This window comes from Hermetia illucens, chromosome 4 (genome assembly GCF_905115235.1).
Source record: "Hermetia illucens chromosome 4, iHerIll2.2.curated.20191125, whole genome shotgun sequence".
Lineage (NCBI taxonomy): Eukaryota > Metazoa > Arthropoda > Insecta > Diptera > Stratiomyidae > Hermetia > Hermetia illucens.
The window spans coordinates 156526223-156542465 of record NC_051852.1 but is presented as its reverse complement, the minus strand read 5'-3'; the positions used below and the strand labels follow the sequence as shown (position 1 = coordinate 156542465).

General features: G+C 45.6%; 3 protein-coding genes across 4 annotated transcripts; 1 reads left to right on the top strand and 2 right to left on the bottom strand.

The window, feature by feature from the left end:
- Nucleotides 1–578: 578 nt before the first annotated feature.
- Nucleotides 579–1313, top strand: LOC119655635 (NADH dehydrogenase [ubiquinone] 1 beta subcomplex subunit 3). The gene is made up of 3 exons (XM_038061608.1): nt 579–715; nt 872–1008; nt 1067–1313. The coding sequence occupies exons 2-3, from the start codon at nt 881–883 to the stop codon at nt 1239–1241; spliced, it is 303 nt and encodes a 100-aa protein (XP_037917536.1). The 5' UTR covers nt 579–715; nt 872–880; the 3' UTR covers nt 1242–1313.
- On the bottom strand, nt 1299–2953 carry LOC119655634 (mRNA export factor). 2 transcript variants are annotated; one of them, XM_038061607.1, is made up of 6 exons: nt 2788–2953; nt 2512–2736; nt 2175–2441; nt 1895–2120; nt 1500–1828; nt 1299–1439 (listed from the first exon to the last, which is right to left on the bottom strand). In XM_038061607.1, exons 2-6 carry the CDS (start codon nt 2692–2694, stop codon nt 1356–1358), a joined length of 1089 nt encoding a protein of 362 aa, XP_037917535.1. In that variant the 5' UTR covers nt 2695–2736; nt 2788–2953; the 3' UTR covers nt 1299–1355. The 2 variants fall into 2 exon arrangements, with proteins under 2 accessions (XP_037917535.1, XP_037917534.1); XM_038061606.1 differs by having other exon boundaries at nt 2512–2703.
- Nucleotides 2954–7815: 4862 nt separating this feature from the next.
- On the bottom strand, nt 7816–15948 carry LOC119654133 (venom serine protease-like). Its single transcript, XM_038059295.1, has 7 exons — nt 15918–15948; nt 15475–15665; nt 15190–15410; nt 9990–10323; nt 8452–8550; nt 8236–8398; nt 7816–8173 (listed from the first exon to the last, which is right to left on the bottom strand). The coding sequence occupies exons 2-7, from the start codon at nt 15506–15508 to the stop codon at nt 7816–7818; spliced, it is 1209 nt and encodes a 402-aa protein (XP_037915223.1). The 5' UTR covers nt 15509–15665; nt 15918–15948.
- Between the last annotated feature and the right edge of the window lie 295 nt (nt 15949–16243).

The following is a 16243-nucleotide window of genomic DNA, read 5'->3' as shown; positions in this document are numbered from 1 at the left end:
GACACACATCATATCATCCCTTCGTTTTCAACGACTTAGTCACCTGCGAATTTGTTCTCCACCACATTAATGCTGTTACGAAGCCGTGTTGGCGGCCTTATACGGGACCACACGAAGTGGTCCAGAGATTCAACGACCGGGCCTTCCCCGTGGATGTTAACGATGTCGAGAAAACACTCTCAATAGACCACCTCAAGCCAGCTCACACGGAACAGGTGGACATACACATTCGAAATAAGGATATCCGCGAACGATGTGGGATTGCAACGATTGTGGAAAAATTGCGAGATAGGCGTCTTCGATGGTATGGTCACGTAATTCACGTCAACGAGAATTCATTTGTCAAGATTGATGTGAACATCGAAGTCGATGGTAAGCGACCAAAAGGCCAGCCGAAACAGCGGTGGCGGAAGCCGTAATCTCTCCAGTAGTAGCGACTTAGGTGTTTCTTGAAGCTCCAGGCTTCGCATTTCTCACATTAATCATTTGAAGTTATCTCCAACCGAAAAAGGGGAACCACCCATGAAAGCCAAATTTTCAACTTCACCAGTTTCGGTGAAGAGATCTCGTTCGTTCCACTCTTTTTCGTTTTGGCAATGCTGAGTCGGAGCTGTCAAACTCCCATTTATGTCAGTGCGGTCCATCAAAAGTATTTTCTGATCAGTAATCGCGATTTCTTGCTTTCAAATTCTTCCGATCTAGGATAACTTGAACCGTGAGTATTGAGTAACAAAAAAGGAGTCTTATTGCAAGTAATTTGGTTTCCCAACGTTTTGTTTACTGCAGGATAATTAACATTATGTAATAGTTAGGTTAGACACGGAGGTTCCAGGGGTTGGTATCCACTAATCCTTGTTTACTTGCATTCCAGACAGCAGAAATGGGAGGACACCACCACGAACCGTACAAAGTGCCAGACCCGTCGATCTACAAAGTCGAGGACGTGGCTGAACTGAAGCAAGTGAAAGACGCCTTGGCCAGACAAGGGCTGAAAGATCCATGGCTCAGGTGAGTTCAGTGCCAATCCGGCCCAGCCTCAGAAATTTATAATTTACTCTCGTTCCAGGAATGAAGTCTGGCGGTACGACCCCAAACACCACAGCACACACAGCAAGCGTTTAATTAAGTTCATGTTTCGCGGATTTCCCTTAGGATTCGCTGCTTTTCTGGCCACCATCGGCGTCGAGTACGCGCTCAAGGGAGACGACCACGGTCACGGCCACCACGGAGGCGACCATTAAGTTTTGTAATTAGCGAAGTGCAGGCACGCGGTCTTAGTGAAAAATAAAACAAAATCGTAAATTTAATGGGAATCTTGTATTTTCCTTAAACGTAAACAAATGAGAGGCGGCGCCTTACGTGCTGCGCGGCTTGAGCTCTTCGTAGCACGACCGCAGGAAGATGGCTGGTTTCTTGGCTGGATTGAAGTACTCGTGCCCCTGGAAAAGCGATGCGAATTTAAAAATAAGTTCAAAGGGTTCCTACCTCGGCTCACTTACCTTCGACCAATCATAGCCCACGGCGTAGGCGAAGATCTGGCCGGTGGCGTTGAAGCAACATTTGGTGATTGGCTGGTCCATGGTCTCCGACGACTTGAGCTTGGTCCGTGCGTCCTTGTCCCAGAAGCTGAACGTGCCGTCCGACCCGACGGTCGCGAGCGTGCCGTGCACGGGGTGGAAGGCGATGTCGTTCACGGCGTAGATGTCCTGGTAGCCGGCGGCCCCGTTGAGTGTGAGTCGATGGCATTTGAATGTGAAATTGTCTTTCGGGCTGACGGGATTCACGTATTGGATAGCAACGCGGCCTTCGATGCTGCCGAGGGCGTACCCTGGGGGATACAATAGAGAAGCTCAGCTTCGATGCGAGTTTCAAATTGCATTTCGACCACAATTACCTGTTGGCGCGTTTTTCTTGTCTTTGAAAATGGATATCGCTCGGTGTTGGTACTTCAATGGGCTCTCGTTCCTCTTGAACTCTTTCGGGGTCCCTTCGAGGGTGTAAGCAATGAGACCTCGACCCGCAGTTCCCACCACGGCCAGAGGGTAGTCGACGTCGGCGCAGTAACACCTTTCCGGCAAATTGATTGTCATCATGGGATTTGGCGAGCGAATGTCCCAGAACTATTAATAACGTAACTGCAGGGTTGATTTGGAAGCAAAAAGTGAGAGTCTTACCTTCAAAGTTTTGTCCCACGACCCAGTCATGAGGCATGTGTAGTTCAACCCTTTGATCCAGTGGCAGGTCTTCACCGGCGCATCGTGTGCCGCGACCTGCACCACCTGGTCCGACGCCAGATCCCAGCATTTGACCTGTTTATCGCAAGACGCAATGAAAACCTTTGTTCCGTCGTCGGACCAGCAGACGTCCAAGACGGGGCCGCCCATGGTTTTGATCGATTTGGGGATGGTCTTGCCGCTCTGCTCAACTTCCCAGCAGCGAACCTAAAACAATTACAGTAAAACACTAGGACAGGAAAGCAATGCGGCCCAATAGGCCGCAAACACCACTCACGCTGCTGTCCCAGCTGCCGGCCACGATGTAGTTCTGGGGAAGTGTGGACGGACTGAACTCCAAGGACGAGACAGAGTCCTCCGGGGGCGAGACGACTTCATAATCCTTCATTGGGTTCGGGGTGGCTGCGGCTGTCGTCTGGCCGAAGCTCGTCGCTCCGCCTAAAGTCGAACTGCCGAACATGGTTTGCAACTGAAATCGAAATTAGCAAGACGTAAACATAACCTTCGGATGTCAACGGCGGGCTGGGGGGATTTGCATTGTCGACGGACTTACCTGATTGTTTCCGCGGGGGTTGGATGTTTGACACTCTGAGGTGTAATTGGCGCTATTGCCGGGCTTTAAACTTACGCCCTAACGATAATAAAATTACAGAACTAGAGAAACGACGCAAAACTGACATCAAATGTATAGCTGAGCCCGGGATGTTTTGACATATGTTGTGTGGATTGTGTAGAACGTGACTGGCCCGACATCTTTGAACAGGTGTCAAACTTTGCATTTGGCGGTTATCTTTAAATTTTTTTAATGGAGGGTTTCAGTGCGACTGTAAATTTGACGGTTTAACAGACTTATTACTGGAACAAACTTTATTTTTATAGATTTTTGTAAACATAAACATATATTTACTGGCAATAACAAATACGATCCTGTTGTGTTGACATTATTATTTTATTTATTATTATTAAGGAACCATAAACGGGGTAAAGTCCAATCCGTATTGGGGGGATCTCGCTTGTTTCCGCCTGCCTGCGGTAGGATCGATAACAAAATGAAGCTGGTACAAACCTCGCGCCGCGAGCGCGAAACTTATCCTTACTCAACGGACACTAATCCACAGCGTGTAAAGGACGCGGAACCAGCTAACACAATCGCCCATGGACTGGGCAATTCCAACATCACCACACAGCTCCTGCATTCGGCCAACAAGTCCATTACGGCCGAAGAAACGATTTACGACAACTGCCCTGCCATAATCATCGACGACGACCAGAACATCCCTCTTGGGGACCAGGAACGGTGAAGCAAATTCCTCTGTCAATTACATCCAAGGATTCCTAGACGGATTCAAACTTGCTTCAGGTAAATCTGTCTTCAAGTGAAAACAGACGGATTCAGGCATCTCGGACACTGAGGTCTCAGCGAACAAAATCCGCTTCCGTCTCCTCTTTAACAACGAGCGTCGTCCCGAAGCGACGCACGCACGTCCCAGAACCTCGAAATTTGCCAACATGGTCAACTCACCAGTAGTTAAGTATAAGAATATAATTAGCTTTCTCCCTTCAATTTTTTTGTATGGCTAACTGCCAGGGCACTGGGCCCTTGTTATCAAGAACATTGACAAAAATACCAAATTTGAAATTGCCAACCTACCGATCGAGAGGCTCAAAGTCCGGCTCATTTGCCCCAACACTCATAAGAAACTACTCTACCTAATCTAGATCACCAAACTGGAACGTCATTGCTTCACGCTGAAGGAGGAAACGAAGCCAACCTTCATCCTCAGAGGAATCTCCCCTCATGAATTCACTCCCGAAGACGTGGCATCGGAAATTAAGGAGTTAACCCAGGTTATGCCTATCCGCCTATCTACGCATTCCGCCCTGGGATCACGAGCCAATGACACCAACATGAGCCCCTTCCGTGTGACCCTCAACTCTGAGGCAGGTGCCAACATAGTCACTAAACAAAATATGGGAGAAACCCAGAAAAGGGGACGTCACCCAATGTTTCAACTGCCAACAATTTGGCCACATTTCCTCAAACTGCAGATACGACCCCAGGTGCGTGAAGCGCGCGGGCCCACACGTCTTTAGGGACTACTCCAGCGCAAAGAGAGAGCTAAAAGCATCCCGCACTCCTGATCTGCTCCGTTCTTCCCTAACCTTGACAGACCTTTGTGTGTTCATGTCTTTCAGCCTAGTCCTCTGCCTCATGCCAACTGGATTGCCCCTACCTGACTGACCCCGTCTTTCGTCGCGGTGGCCAGGGTTGGAGTAAGACCCGAAACCTTCAGCTCTTTATCGCCCCCATATTCCCATTCCAGGGACTTCTCATGGAAGCCATAGAAGCCAGGTTCCTATTCAATATGTCACTCTCCTCTCTGTGGAACGACAAACGTTTCGCTCTCCACAAGCTCCTCGAGGATTTCGATCCTAACCTCGCTCTCGTAAACGAAACCAGACTGTTCTCGGTTACATTACTTTCCGCAACGACGCGGGCAGAGGCACAGTCATACTAGTCAAAGCGGGACTTAGGGCAAATAGCATCCCATCGGTTGCACTAGCATCAAACTGCCTGTTAGCAGTAGTCAGACTTCCTGTTAGGGGTGGAGGCGTCCTCTGAGTCCTAATCGGCTCTCTCTACTTCCCGAGCGGCATAGGTGGTCACCTCACTCCCATTTTGTCCGAACTCTGGAAAATCGCGACCAGTTTCGATGCCTTTATCCTCGGCGGTGTCCTCAACGAGAGGCACATATCTTGGGGCGACTCAGTTAACAACGAAAACATTCCTTAGCGCGGATATCATTAACGCTGGAGTGCCATCTTTTCCTCGTGGTTCTTCTTTCCTAGACGGCTTTATAATCTCGTTTCATCTCTCAGTATGTGTCACTAGCTGTTCCCCTTTCGCAGCCCACCATCATGCCCTCAGTCTCTCTCTGCGTCTACAGCAAATTCTCCTTTCACTCCACCATCCGCATAAATGCAGATCCTTCAATGTGACAAACTGAGACGATTTCCAACGCGACTTAGCCAGTGCATTGGGCCCTCCCCTTGATAAATCGCGTATTCACTCTAATGTTGAGCTAGATATTATACATACATCCGGAAATTCAACTCTGGTTACTACAAATACGGGTGCCTTTCCCCCTCAACCCTCTTCTTAGTCCGCGATAGAAACAGACTACTGCAGCGCAGGAAACAATTATTTCACCGGTTACGGAACAGAAGCAACGCTGACTACCGTCTCCTTTCCGAGATCATAAAAGAGCGGTCCAGCAAAATCAATGGAGCTATTCGGTCTGAACTGAATGCATCTTACAAGAAACTCCTCAAATCCCTTAAACCTGGCCCACAAGTTTTCTCAATAATTAATCGATTAGCTCGAAGAAAAAAAATCTTCTCTTAACGTCAGCCACAATTTTATAAAAATAGGTAACCTCCAGGTTTTCTCTCCTGAGGAAAAAATATCCGCTTGCGTAGACTACTTCAGCCACTTATTCAGAGCCAAATCGCCTCCGGACTCCATCTGGAACTCGGTGGTCGCCACTACTGTCAACGATAAAAGGTTGAACTTGGAAGGGCTTTACCATTGCCCCTTTTCCCCCAGCTGCCCGATTGATATAGTCAGAACAGGTCCGTTCGCCTCCTTCTCCCGGTTCAACAATAAAAAATCTTCGCTCCCCGACGGCATCTCTAACTTTGTCCTGCGAAAGTGTACGCCTACCATCAGTGAACGTATCGCTATCCTCTTTAACAATTGTCTTAACAATGGACACTTCCCGATATCATGGAAATCAGGCCTCCTTATACCTATCCCTAAGAAGGGGTGCTCGGGCGATCTCAAAGATATGAGGCCTATCTCTCTACTTTCCAATATTGGAAAAATCTTGTAACGTATCCTACTCACCTAGTCACCTCAATAGACACTACTCCCCTATCATTCCACTTAAACAATTCAGCTTCGAAAACCTCAGATCCACCGAGCAGGCAATTCTGTATCTGCAAGACCATACCCTCAATCACCTGGAAAATCGGCATTGCACGGTAGCCTGTGCCCAAAACCATGAAAAGGCATTTGATTCAGTTTGGAAAGAGGGCTTGCTTTACAAACTAATTCAGACCAATTGCCTCCTCTCCTTATTCAGAATCCTCGGAGACCTCATCTCAAAACTCGGAACTTGCTACGTGTACTTCGATAGACTTCGCTCCATTGACTTCTCGGTAAACTCAGGAGTCCCTCAGGGATCTATTCTAAGCCCCGAACTTTTTAACATCTTCCTTCAAGATATTCCCCTTCCTCCCGTAAACTCCCCCCCACGCCAACGGCAACCTATGCTTAAAACTACTGAAAGAAGAGAAGTTTAAGGGACTAAGCTTTTGTGCGTCATAAGTTGGATAAAATCTAGGAATCGGGGAATGGAAATAGAGCTCAAAATCCGCAAAGGGTACATTAAAAATAGCAGACTCGAGGAAAGTTTGAAAAATGTGCACAAATCCAGATAAGTTCTATGCTGTAGTAGGAAAGGGAGGTACAAAAAGCGGAAGCGGGAGCGGTAGTTCACATGGGGAAAATTTTTTTTAAAGGAGAGGGAACGGATGAATTTATATTGCACCTATTCCAGGGCAAGACAATCACAGTTACCGGGTGACCAGATAACGGAGCAGTGCTCGAGGGTATTTCTCACGAGGGAGTTGAAGATAGTTGGGGAGGGTTGTATTCTCCAGTATCCAATATCATTGCCCGGATTCTGCGAAAGTTATCCGGCGCCCTCCTCCGGAAGGAGTATCCAACTTTTGACATGCAACGTGGTGTTCATCATGGTGAACTTGCAGAATTAATAGCTAGGTTGTCTGCTGCATCCGCTCTGAGGTAACCTCATCGAGGCACTCCAAATGGACTTGGTTCCAGTCCAAGTAGACAAATTGTTCGTCTGAATATCTCACAGAAACGTGTTCACCAGAATGTCAGAAATGAGACAGCTGTTTGGGCATACATTATCTTCTTTTCCGCTCTCATGTTAGTTTTAGAGAGAGAGAGAGAGAGAGAGAGAGAACAATTTCATTGTGATTCCCCTCGCTGATTTGATCACCTTCCAATACACCGGTCCCGCAGGAAACGTGAAAATAGGTCCTAGTGCGCAATACAACGAAGCATTATTCACCACAGAAGTGGTGGCTGACCTGAATCTTCCGTCGAAGGTTCCGCTTCCCATTATAAGAGTTTCTGTACTTTCTTTTCTGGCTAACTCCGCCGTAGGCACTAAGTGACCGACAATATAGATTTGACCAGGTCGAATCGTTTTTCAACTGGTAACCGGAATCCGCATACGTTCCGGCCATCGGTTACCGTGGCATATCTGACAGGCCTGCCGGGGCTGGCTTGATGAACAGCAGGCTGCCTTTCTCCAAAGTCCTCAACTTTCCCAGGCTTAAAACGTCAGATTTGAGTAGGCTAAAGAAGGAATTAGACATTGCACAGGTTAGGGGTGACTGCAGAAAAATTGAAAAAGTAGTTATCTGTGAAAGCAATGGCACAATCCGTCATAGTAGAAATACCACCAAATAATTAGACAGAAATATTCTATTTCCAGCATAATCCTTGTCCAACAACCAAACTTATCCAATTCAAATGTGAGGTGACACGAGTATGCACAGAAGGTATAAAAAGTCCACAGGAGCTAGTAATCCCTGTAACGCCAATTGCATACAGTCGCTCATCCCCTACTAGCAGGGGGGTACCAGCATCAAAGAGGCACGCATCCTTTGGTGGTGAGTAAGTGCAAATTTGTGAATCGTCGAGATCCGAATAAACCGACTTGCAGTAATTATTGGTGGTTACATTAACGGAAACCTTTCTCACTACGTCTGCCGGAGGTCCCATGAATTTCGTTGTTCCCCAACCGATCATTTCGGCTTTACTCTCAGTAAAAGGGTTGAAGCTGGGAAAGAGAAAAATGTGATTATATGAAGAATAATGTTTAAAATGAGTCGGTATTCTTACGAGAAGTAGAATGGCAGACACGCTGGCCCAACATCAAGGGACCACTCTATGTTTGTTCGGGTCATAACTAAGGCGATGTCATTGATCCTTTTTTCGGCGTTGTACATTGGATGCAAGGTTATTGAGGTTACTGAATGTGTTCCACCAGTGGGAGTTTCGTTATCTATGTGAATGGTAGATTAATTTGTAAGTGATTGCGGTCACCAAAAAAATTACCTCTATTGAGGTTCTGCTCGCCTACCCGCACTAGGACGTCCTTCGAAGTGGTGTATACAGTAAAACAGCTTGCGGCAGTCATGACGTATCGATGAGAAACTAAAAGAAGAATATTTATTGTCGCAGAATTCAAGACCACTTCAATAGGAGAAGGGGATATTTGATCATAGCAAAACGTCAATCTCAGAGTCAGTCTAGTTTTACCAGCAAAGTAATTAGTGGTTTATCTGCAATCGTCTATCTCAAATAGCACCTCCAAAGAAGTCGCAGCCACACTTCTCAGTTTTCCCAGTGGCAAACCCAATGTCCGCTTTTTTAAGCCACCGCTGGAGTCAGTATCTGATGTAACCCTGTTGAACTCTAACCCACTTAACTAGGACAGCGATACCATCGGAAACAAAATAGCAGGTGGCAAAGCCTTAATGCTATTAAACACACCAAATTTTTTCCGTCAGAACCAAACAAACGTACGACAAAGTTTATCGTGCCAAAAAGCAAGAAGCCTTGCGGGAGTATTGTGGGTATTCTGACTTCCTATAGTTCACTAGCTGGGCATGTGTTCAGAATAGGGATTCTCTAAGATGATACGTGTGCATTTTTTAACAAGAAAGCCGAATTCACGGAACATTTTCTATGTGAGCTCCCCGCTTACGTACGCATCGGACATCACGCATTTGGCGTTGATGTGCTCCAGCTCCAGCGGGTAGCATCCACTAATGGAAATCCTAAGATACATAAACGAATCCGGAATATTCCTTCAAACTGGGGAATTGGGTACAATATATCACTGGGGTCGGAAATCTCAGAGACTTTGCCTCATCCCTCGAGGAATCTGATCCTGGAATATTTTCGAATTATTAAATTTGACAGATCACATGCACACAGATTGTTGAGTTAGTGGAGCGTCAGTTGAGCTTGTTGGCCCAGGTTCGAATCCCGGCTCGTCACGAATGTTTGTGTTCGTCTTCGTGCAGGTATTACTGCTGTAGTCCTACACACAGCATTATGGTAAGTGTGAAGATAACTAAGCCGAAACGCAGTCCCATTGAAAACTCAAGTAGAGAAAGGGGTAGCAATACGAATAAGAGGGTGTGGATGCCCTATACTCACAAACGGGTGGACAGAAGACTATCCATATTTTTGATGTGTCCAGATAGCTGAGGGGTTAGAACACAAGGCTGTCGTACGGAAGTTCGCGGTTCGAATCCCACTGGTGGCAGAAGGATTTGTATCGTGATTTGACGGCGGATACCACTCAACTCAGCTGTGAGCGGGCGAGCGCAATGCTGACCACATTGCCTCCTATAGGGTACTGAAATCCTGTAGTGTACCGTTACGGTCTTGAATGAAGTGCTCTAAGACACTTTAAAGCTTTAATTCAATTGGATTGTAGCGCCAACGATTATTACTATTATTTCTTTGATATTTTTAAAATATTCCTCACTTTTGTGTGTTTCCTTGTTCACTGTTGAACTTGCATAAGTTTCGAACTTCCTTATTATGCAATATGAACCCTACAAATATGAAACTAAACTTACTTATTGTTCCTCCACAAAATAGTCTTCCTGAATTCAAATTGACGAGTCCAGCCAGCATTGGGTATTCATGACTTTCAACTTCTTCGCCTCTATTGAATTTGTTAGTGTCCTTGAAGATAGTCCATCCACATTCACACGCCTGTGGCTGAGTTTCGAGTACACAACTAAATGAACCTCCTGCGTTTTCACTGGACGACGTATACGCCATAACCAGACTCCGAAAGTAGGATTTCCTCTGAATGTAGCCTTTCCCACAAAAATATTGTCCATGATGAAGATCACGGTGACCTTCGATGCTTATGTAGAAATATTCAGTGGTGCAGTTTACAGGACCCTGTCAAAAGTACATAAAAAGGACGAATTGTCATTAAAAGTAAGAATAAACAGTATTCGATGGATGTTAAGAATGGATAGTATCCGAAAGATGCTATTTAGAGAGATTAATCCTACTCCTGAGATGGGTCTATTGGTGAATTTTCTTTTAGAGAAGCGCTTATGTTACTTGTAGTAGCCGCGGCTTCTCGACGGGAGCGGAATCTCATTCGCCTTTTTCTGAGTTAATTTGCACAAATAATGCATTCGACAATGTGTATCTAAAGTTCGCCGCGGATTGCGCATTATTGAATGCGTTCGGGTGAATTGATCTTGACAGAGGGGAATGATTTGCCAGAGCCGTAAGCACACGGACATGTTGCTGCAACATGAACTCTCGGAGTTCAACTGAGTTAAAGGTGAGCGTAGCGGAATAGGGAACGGTTCGTGGGTGGACAGCTGATCGGTGGAGATTGAAAATTTCATTGTTTGTGCCGGAACCGTATAGAGTGGAGTTAGAGGTAGTTTAGTGGTCTCTCGATTTTCAGCTTTGGACGTGAAGGAAGGTAATTTTTATAAGGCGAAAATTGGATAACGCTGGGAATCGGAAAGGAAGTTCGCAGAAAAAGGAATAATTGTCGTGGAGGCGTAGTCGGAAGGTCAGAGAATTGATTTGCTGAGATAGCCGGGCAAAGTTTTGGATGCTATAACGACGTTAAGTTTTGGTAAATTTCTGCATGGGCTTGAGGCGACAGGATAAAAAGTCACAGAGAACATAGTCTGCCAAGAGGACATAACTAACCAGCAGTAAAACGGTTGTCAAAGAGGAGCTTGCTTTGCTGCCGCTAATGTGAATTTCCTCAGTTTCTCGTGTTAACAATCGTATAGTGAATTTTTGCTGAAGTTTCAGTTTCAATCTGCGGGAGACCTTCCCCATTGAGGGTGCGGCATCCATAGAAGATCGCATTTGTGGCCTCTAAGAATTTCTGGTATGAGTGTGTGCTAGAGATTTTCCGCTTTCTGTGTGCGTCGTTGGGAGGACCCCTGGAAAGAACATTAGGAAAAGAAAAACCAAAAGTCTTTCGCTATATTTTTTTTGCATTAAATTCAGTAGTATTTCCGTACACATATTTTTTTCTTCCTTCTTTTGAGCCAAGCAATTTCCGTATTAAACAGAAAGAAATAAAACAGCAATAGACACGCCACGCCAAGCTCGGAGTGTAATCAATGTGTAAGTTTTTTTGGTTTGATTTCAGTTTTATTTTATATATTTTTTCTTTTGGTTTCATTTCCCATCAGAAGAAGCAATGATCGGGAGTGTGATCTGTCGCGGATCTTCCCTCTCGATCGCGGTACTCGGGTCCGGAGAACTACGGCTCCACGCGCGCGGTCGAGCCGTTTTTAAGGTTTTGTTTGCAAAACAGAACCTTATTAAAATCGGTTCAATGTCTGTCTGTCCGTCTGTCTGTCTTTTTTTTTTAAGGAGGTGAAAATCTTTAAAGGACTCTTGCCAGGGCACACCAGAGTGTGGGATTTTTACCCACTGAAACCACTCCCAACTCCCTCTTCCCCGTGGAACCACCTTTAGGTATTACATCATGCGGAGGAGTTAACTTACTTTAGCCAGGTCTCCTTCCGTCTACCCGCGGGATTCGTAACCGCGCCTTCCTCACTTCTTCTGCTTTTCGCAGTTTATCCTGGATTACTACGATCATGGAATTGATCGCATCCCAGTCTTCCTGGCATGCTACCATTCTCCGGACAAAATTTTCCGGTGATAGCACTTCCCATAGAGTTTCCTTTAGGTTCCTCCTTTCTTCCACGAACCTAGGACATTGGAAGAATACGTGCGCTGGGTCCTCTGGGACTCCGTCGCAGTTTGAACAATTAGGTGAGGTGTCCAATTTAAACCTGTACAGGTATCGACGGTATCCGCCATGGTCGGTGAGAAACTGGGTGAGATTATAATTGATCTCCCCAAGCTTTCTCTTAAACCACTCCCCAATGGAAGGGACCAACCTGTAAGTCCAACGACCCTTTTCTGACTGATCCCATCGCTGTTGCCATCGGCTTATCGATCTCTCCCTTTCGGCTTTTTTCACCTGCGAAAAGGGAGAGATGGACCTGGTGTTATAAATGTTCATGATTTTGGTTGCCAGGATGTCAACTTACATCATTCCCAAGGTGACAAACGCTGCATCGTCTGAGACGGCCCTGAAGGCAGAACACACCCTTAAGGCTGTTCTTCTGTAAACCGTACTCAGTTCATATGCATTGCCCTAATATCTGCAGCGCTTTCCCCAAACTGTGACTGCATACAGCATGATAGAACTCATCACCCTGGCTATGAGCAGCCTGCAAGTTTGCCGTGGTCCTCCTACGTTCGGCATCATCCTTGTCAGAGCTATATACGCGGTGGATGCTTTTTTTGCAAGAATGTTCTATGTGCTGCTTGAAATTGAGTTTTCCCTCTATTTGATGGCCGGCTTGGAAGTGATTATACGATTCCCGATTCTAATGCAGGCGTAATTTCTCTTGCAGCGTAAACGCTGCTCACTAAAGTGAGGAGGACCGCTTCCGTCTTTTCCTCAGCGAGTGCCAGTCCAGCACTCTCTAACCAAGCCTTAACAACACTGATTGCTTCGCTTCAGTACAACTCAGCATCCTCGAGATGCTTTGCGAGCAAAGCCAGTGCTATATAATCGGCGTAACCTACCACCGTGGCCTCTCCGCAACCGGAAGGTTAAGTACATCATTATACATGATGTTCCACAGCAATGGGCCCAGCACAGAGCCCTGTGGGACACCCGCTGAGACAACGTACTTCTTTGGTCCATCATCGCTATTATACCAGAGTGTCCGCTGCTGCAAGTCGCTATCGATAATAGCGGCGAGATAGGTGGGAACAACAATAGCCGCCAGAGACTTTCGAATAAGGTTACAATTGGCCGAGTTGAATGCATTCCTCACATCCCAGGTCACCACACAATATTTGCTGGTACAACCCCTTCCATGAATTTCATTTTTGGCCAAGCTTGTAACCATTTTGATGGCATCAACGGTTGATCTGGCTTTACGGAACCCATACTGCCTATCTGAAAGGCCCTCGAAGACTTAGATAATAACCGGCTCCAACATTTTCCCTATAGTGTCTAAAAGACATATGGGTCTATAAGATGACTGTTCCTCCGGAGGTTTGCCAGCCTTAGGCAGCAACATCAGCTTCTGCCGTTTCCATGGTGCAAGAAAGATACCCTCGGACATGCACGTTTCGAACACCTCCGCGAAAATATCCAGTTTACATTTGACGGCAAGTTTGAGGGCTTTATTCGGTATGCTGTCGTCTATTTGACTGCAGATCTCCAGCAGCTCACCCCTGGTGACTGGTGGAATAAGCGTCACATTCAGGGGACGCTGGAAGGTGTCAGTACCCCCTCTTTTGTTGGGGAAATAACCCCTGGATTATTTTCAACAAGAGCATAGGGCACGTGATCTGCGGAGCTGATCGGCCTCTGAATCGTTCTGTGAAGATTTTATAGGCGCTACCCCACGGATTTATGTCCGCTTCAAAACAGAGCTCCTTAAAATATTTCCTCTTACTCCGCTGGATGGCGAGCTTGAAGTTCTTGCCAGCTTCACTATAGGCATGCCACTTTGACCCTTGATCGATCCGAGGGGGGCGGGAATCAGCATCTCCGAGGCATGCGTCATATGCTTTGTGTAACCTGTAGAGCTCTACCCGTAGAGGTGCCTGCTTTGCTAGGCAGGTCTAGCCACACCTCCATGAATGTCTGCTAATCCATCACTTTTGCAGACCATTCTGGTGTTCTTTTGGATTTCGGCTTCCGGGGTGCGGGTCTCCTGCCTTGTGGCTCCGTCCTAAGCTCAAAGGTGATTGCCTGGTGGTTGATGTGCGTGAAGTCCTCGCTAACTTGCCAGGACATGTCACGTGCTAGCGCAGGGATGTCGGTCTGTCTGTCTGTCACTCGCAGTTTTCTCAGAAATGGCTATACCGATTGACACGAAATTTCGTGAGAAGATTGAAACTGTGAACGTCCAGACATGCAGTGAGTGATATCCTTCTACGTTGAGATTTAGGGGGGGCATACATGTAAAAGGGGGTGTGTTTTTCACCGAATATAGTCATGTTGGGTATCAAATGAAAGGTCTTGAATAGTACTTTAGTACTTTTCGAAGCCATTGTTAGTTTTGTCAGAAAGGCGGGGAGCGGGAGGGGTGGAAAGTGATGATTTCTTGAATAGATCCTTTCTCAGACCGAACAGAAAAATCTGAAAAAAATCATGAAGCTTCCTGTATATGGTGCCCAGGCCTTAAAATACTCTCCATATCGATATCCGTTCAAATTAAGTTAATAATAGTATATTACCATATTCTTGGGGAAGTTGAATAAAAACTTCCTTAAGTTTATCCTAGAATTATAAAAGTTAATTTTGTGCTAATTACTCATGAGGGATCAGAGCGCTCAAAGGACTCCCCCACATTCCGGAGCCTGGTTCACGCAGAGGCGTGCAGGAACGTGTCAACCGAGCACTTTGATGGAGTTTCAGTTTTTGCGGGCGGACCTTCACGGTCACTTTCGGCAACTTTTGTCGGTTTCTGGGATAGCTCTTCCCTCTAGGTCGTCTTCAGTCAATCAGGATGGTCGTTTGATCATCCTACTTCCCCTAGGTTCATTACATACTATAATATTCAACGATATCTTTCATCTTTTTATTTTACTTCAGGTAAATGACCAACAATACGATTCGGCTTGATCACGAAAGCAGTGAAAGTTATTGTTCGCCAACGTAGGAAGTAGAAGCCGATGATGACGTAACACCATCAAGCTGATAAGAAGCTACAGCGTTTGATGTAGTCCAGCACTTACCTTATCAAAATCGATATTGCATTGCAGATTTATCTCATAGTCTAGAGGTGCTGTTATCGTGTATCTACAGGAAGAGTTCGGTGTATACCTTTTAGGATAACGCGGTGAATTTATATAAATGGATCTGTCAGGCCCCAGTGGCACTAAGTGATCACAGTACTCGAACCACTCTCCGTGTGTCTGGATTTCATTCGATGCAGCCAAATTCCAGAACAGAAAATCTGCAACAAATCAGATACGATTGATTTTTTCCAAAAGATTTCACTGAGATTCCACCGCACTCACAGCCCAGACACTTGATGAAAAACATTGTTTCCATTTTTAACTTCGATCACTAATGGATGGAAAACGTGTGTTGAGTATCTTTTATTATCTTTTTGCCTCTCTCGCGTGAAAATAATTTTACTATTGTTACTATTGCATATTAAACGAGTACTGCACTTGCCGCGAACACATGTGAAATATATGTGGTATCACTAAAAAGAAGAAGACATGTTGCAGGGGTCATTATCGATATAATACGCTTATTGCAAGTGTAATTAGTTGGGAGAAGTGAGAATACAATTAATGAAACTCAAATTGAAATAGATGTGGGTCAGTGCCTCACAGTTTGTTAGGTGATTGTTTTGAGCCAGTAACATCTTGAAGAAGTTTCAGATATGTAGAATCCGAAATTAAGCCTTTTTTGGACCGGTAACCGGTCTTGGATTTGAAAGGAGGAGCATCACCTTCTTGAATATTCTTTCCATTTCAAAGCTTCCCTCACGCTTAGTGCATTCCTTAGTGAACAATCCAGAAAAGAAAATGGTTCATTTGCATATCTTCGTTAGCATATATGTCTACTGGCTTCCTAGATATTATTCTTTAGTTGGAATTGTCATTCTCGATCTGATCTCACGCGCCAATGTCCAATGTCCATTAGCACCCAATATGCGCAATATTTTATCCAGGTTTGGAAGATACGAACGTCTCCATTGAAGCCACCTACACTCTTCATCAAACAATCTACACACGTTTTATGTCACAATTACGAGATTCACTTGCTTAACTTTGA

Coding starts and splice junctions, on each gene's coding strand:
- LOC119655635 (XM_038061608.1), top strand. CDS start 881: ATGGGAGGACACCACCACGAACCGTACAAAGTGCCAGACCCGTCGATC. Junction 1,009..1,066: donor CTGAAAGATCCATGGCTCAG/GTGAGTTCAGTG, acceptor CTCTCGTTCCAG/GAATGAAGTCTGGCGGTACG.
- LOC119655634 (XM_038061607.1), bottom strand. CDS start 2,694: ATGTTCGGCAGTTCGACTTTAGGCGGAGCGACGAGCTTCGGCCAGACG. Junction 2,442..2,511: donor CCGGCAGCTGGGACAGCAGC/GTGAGTGGTGTT, acceptor TAATTGTTTTAG/GTTCGCTGCTGGGAAGTTGA. Junction 1,829..1,894: donor CAAGAAAAACGCGCCAACAG/GTAATTGTGGTC, acceptor TGTATCCCCCAG/GGTACGCCCTCGGCAGCATC.
- LOC119654133 (XM_038059295.1), bottom strand. CDS start 15,508: ATGGAAACAATGTTTTTCATCAAGTGTCTGGGCT. Junction 15,411..15,474: donor TTTCATCAAGTGTCTGGGCT/GTGAGTGCGGTG, acceptor GATTTGTTGCAG/ATTTTCTGTTCTGGAATTTG. Junction 10,324..15,189: donor GCAATATCGATTTTGATAAG/GTAAGTGCTGGA, acceptor TACTTTTGACAG/GGTCCTGTAAACTGCACCAC.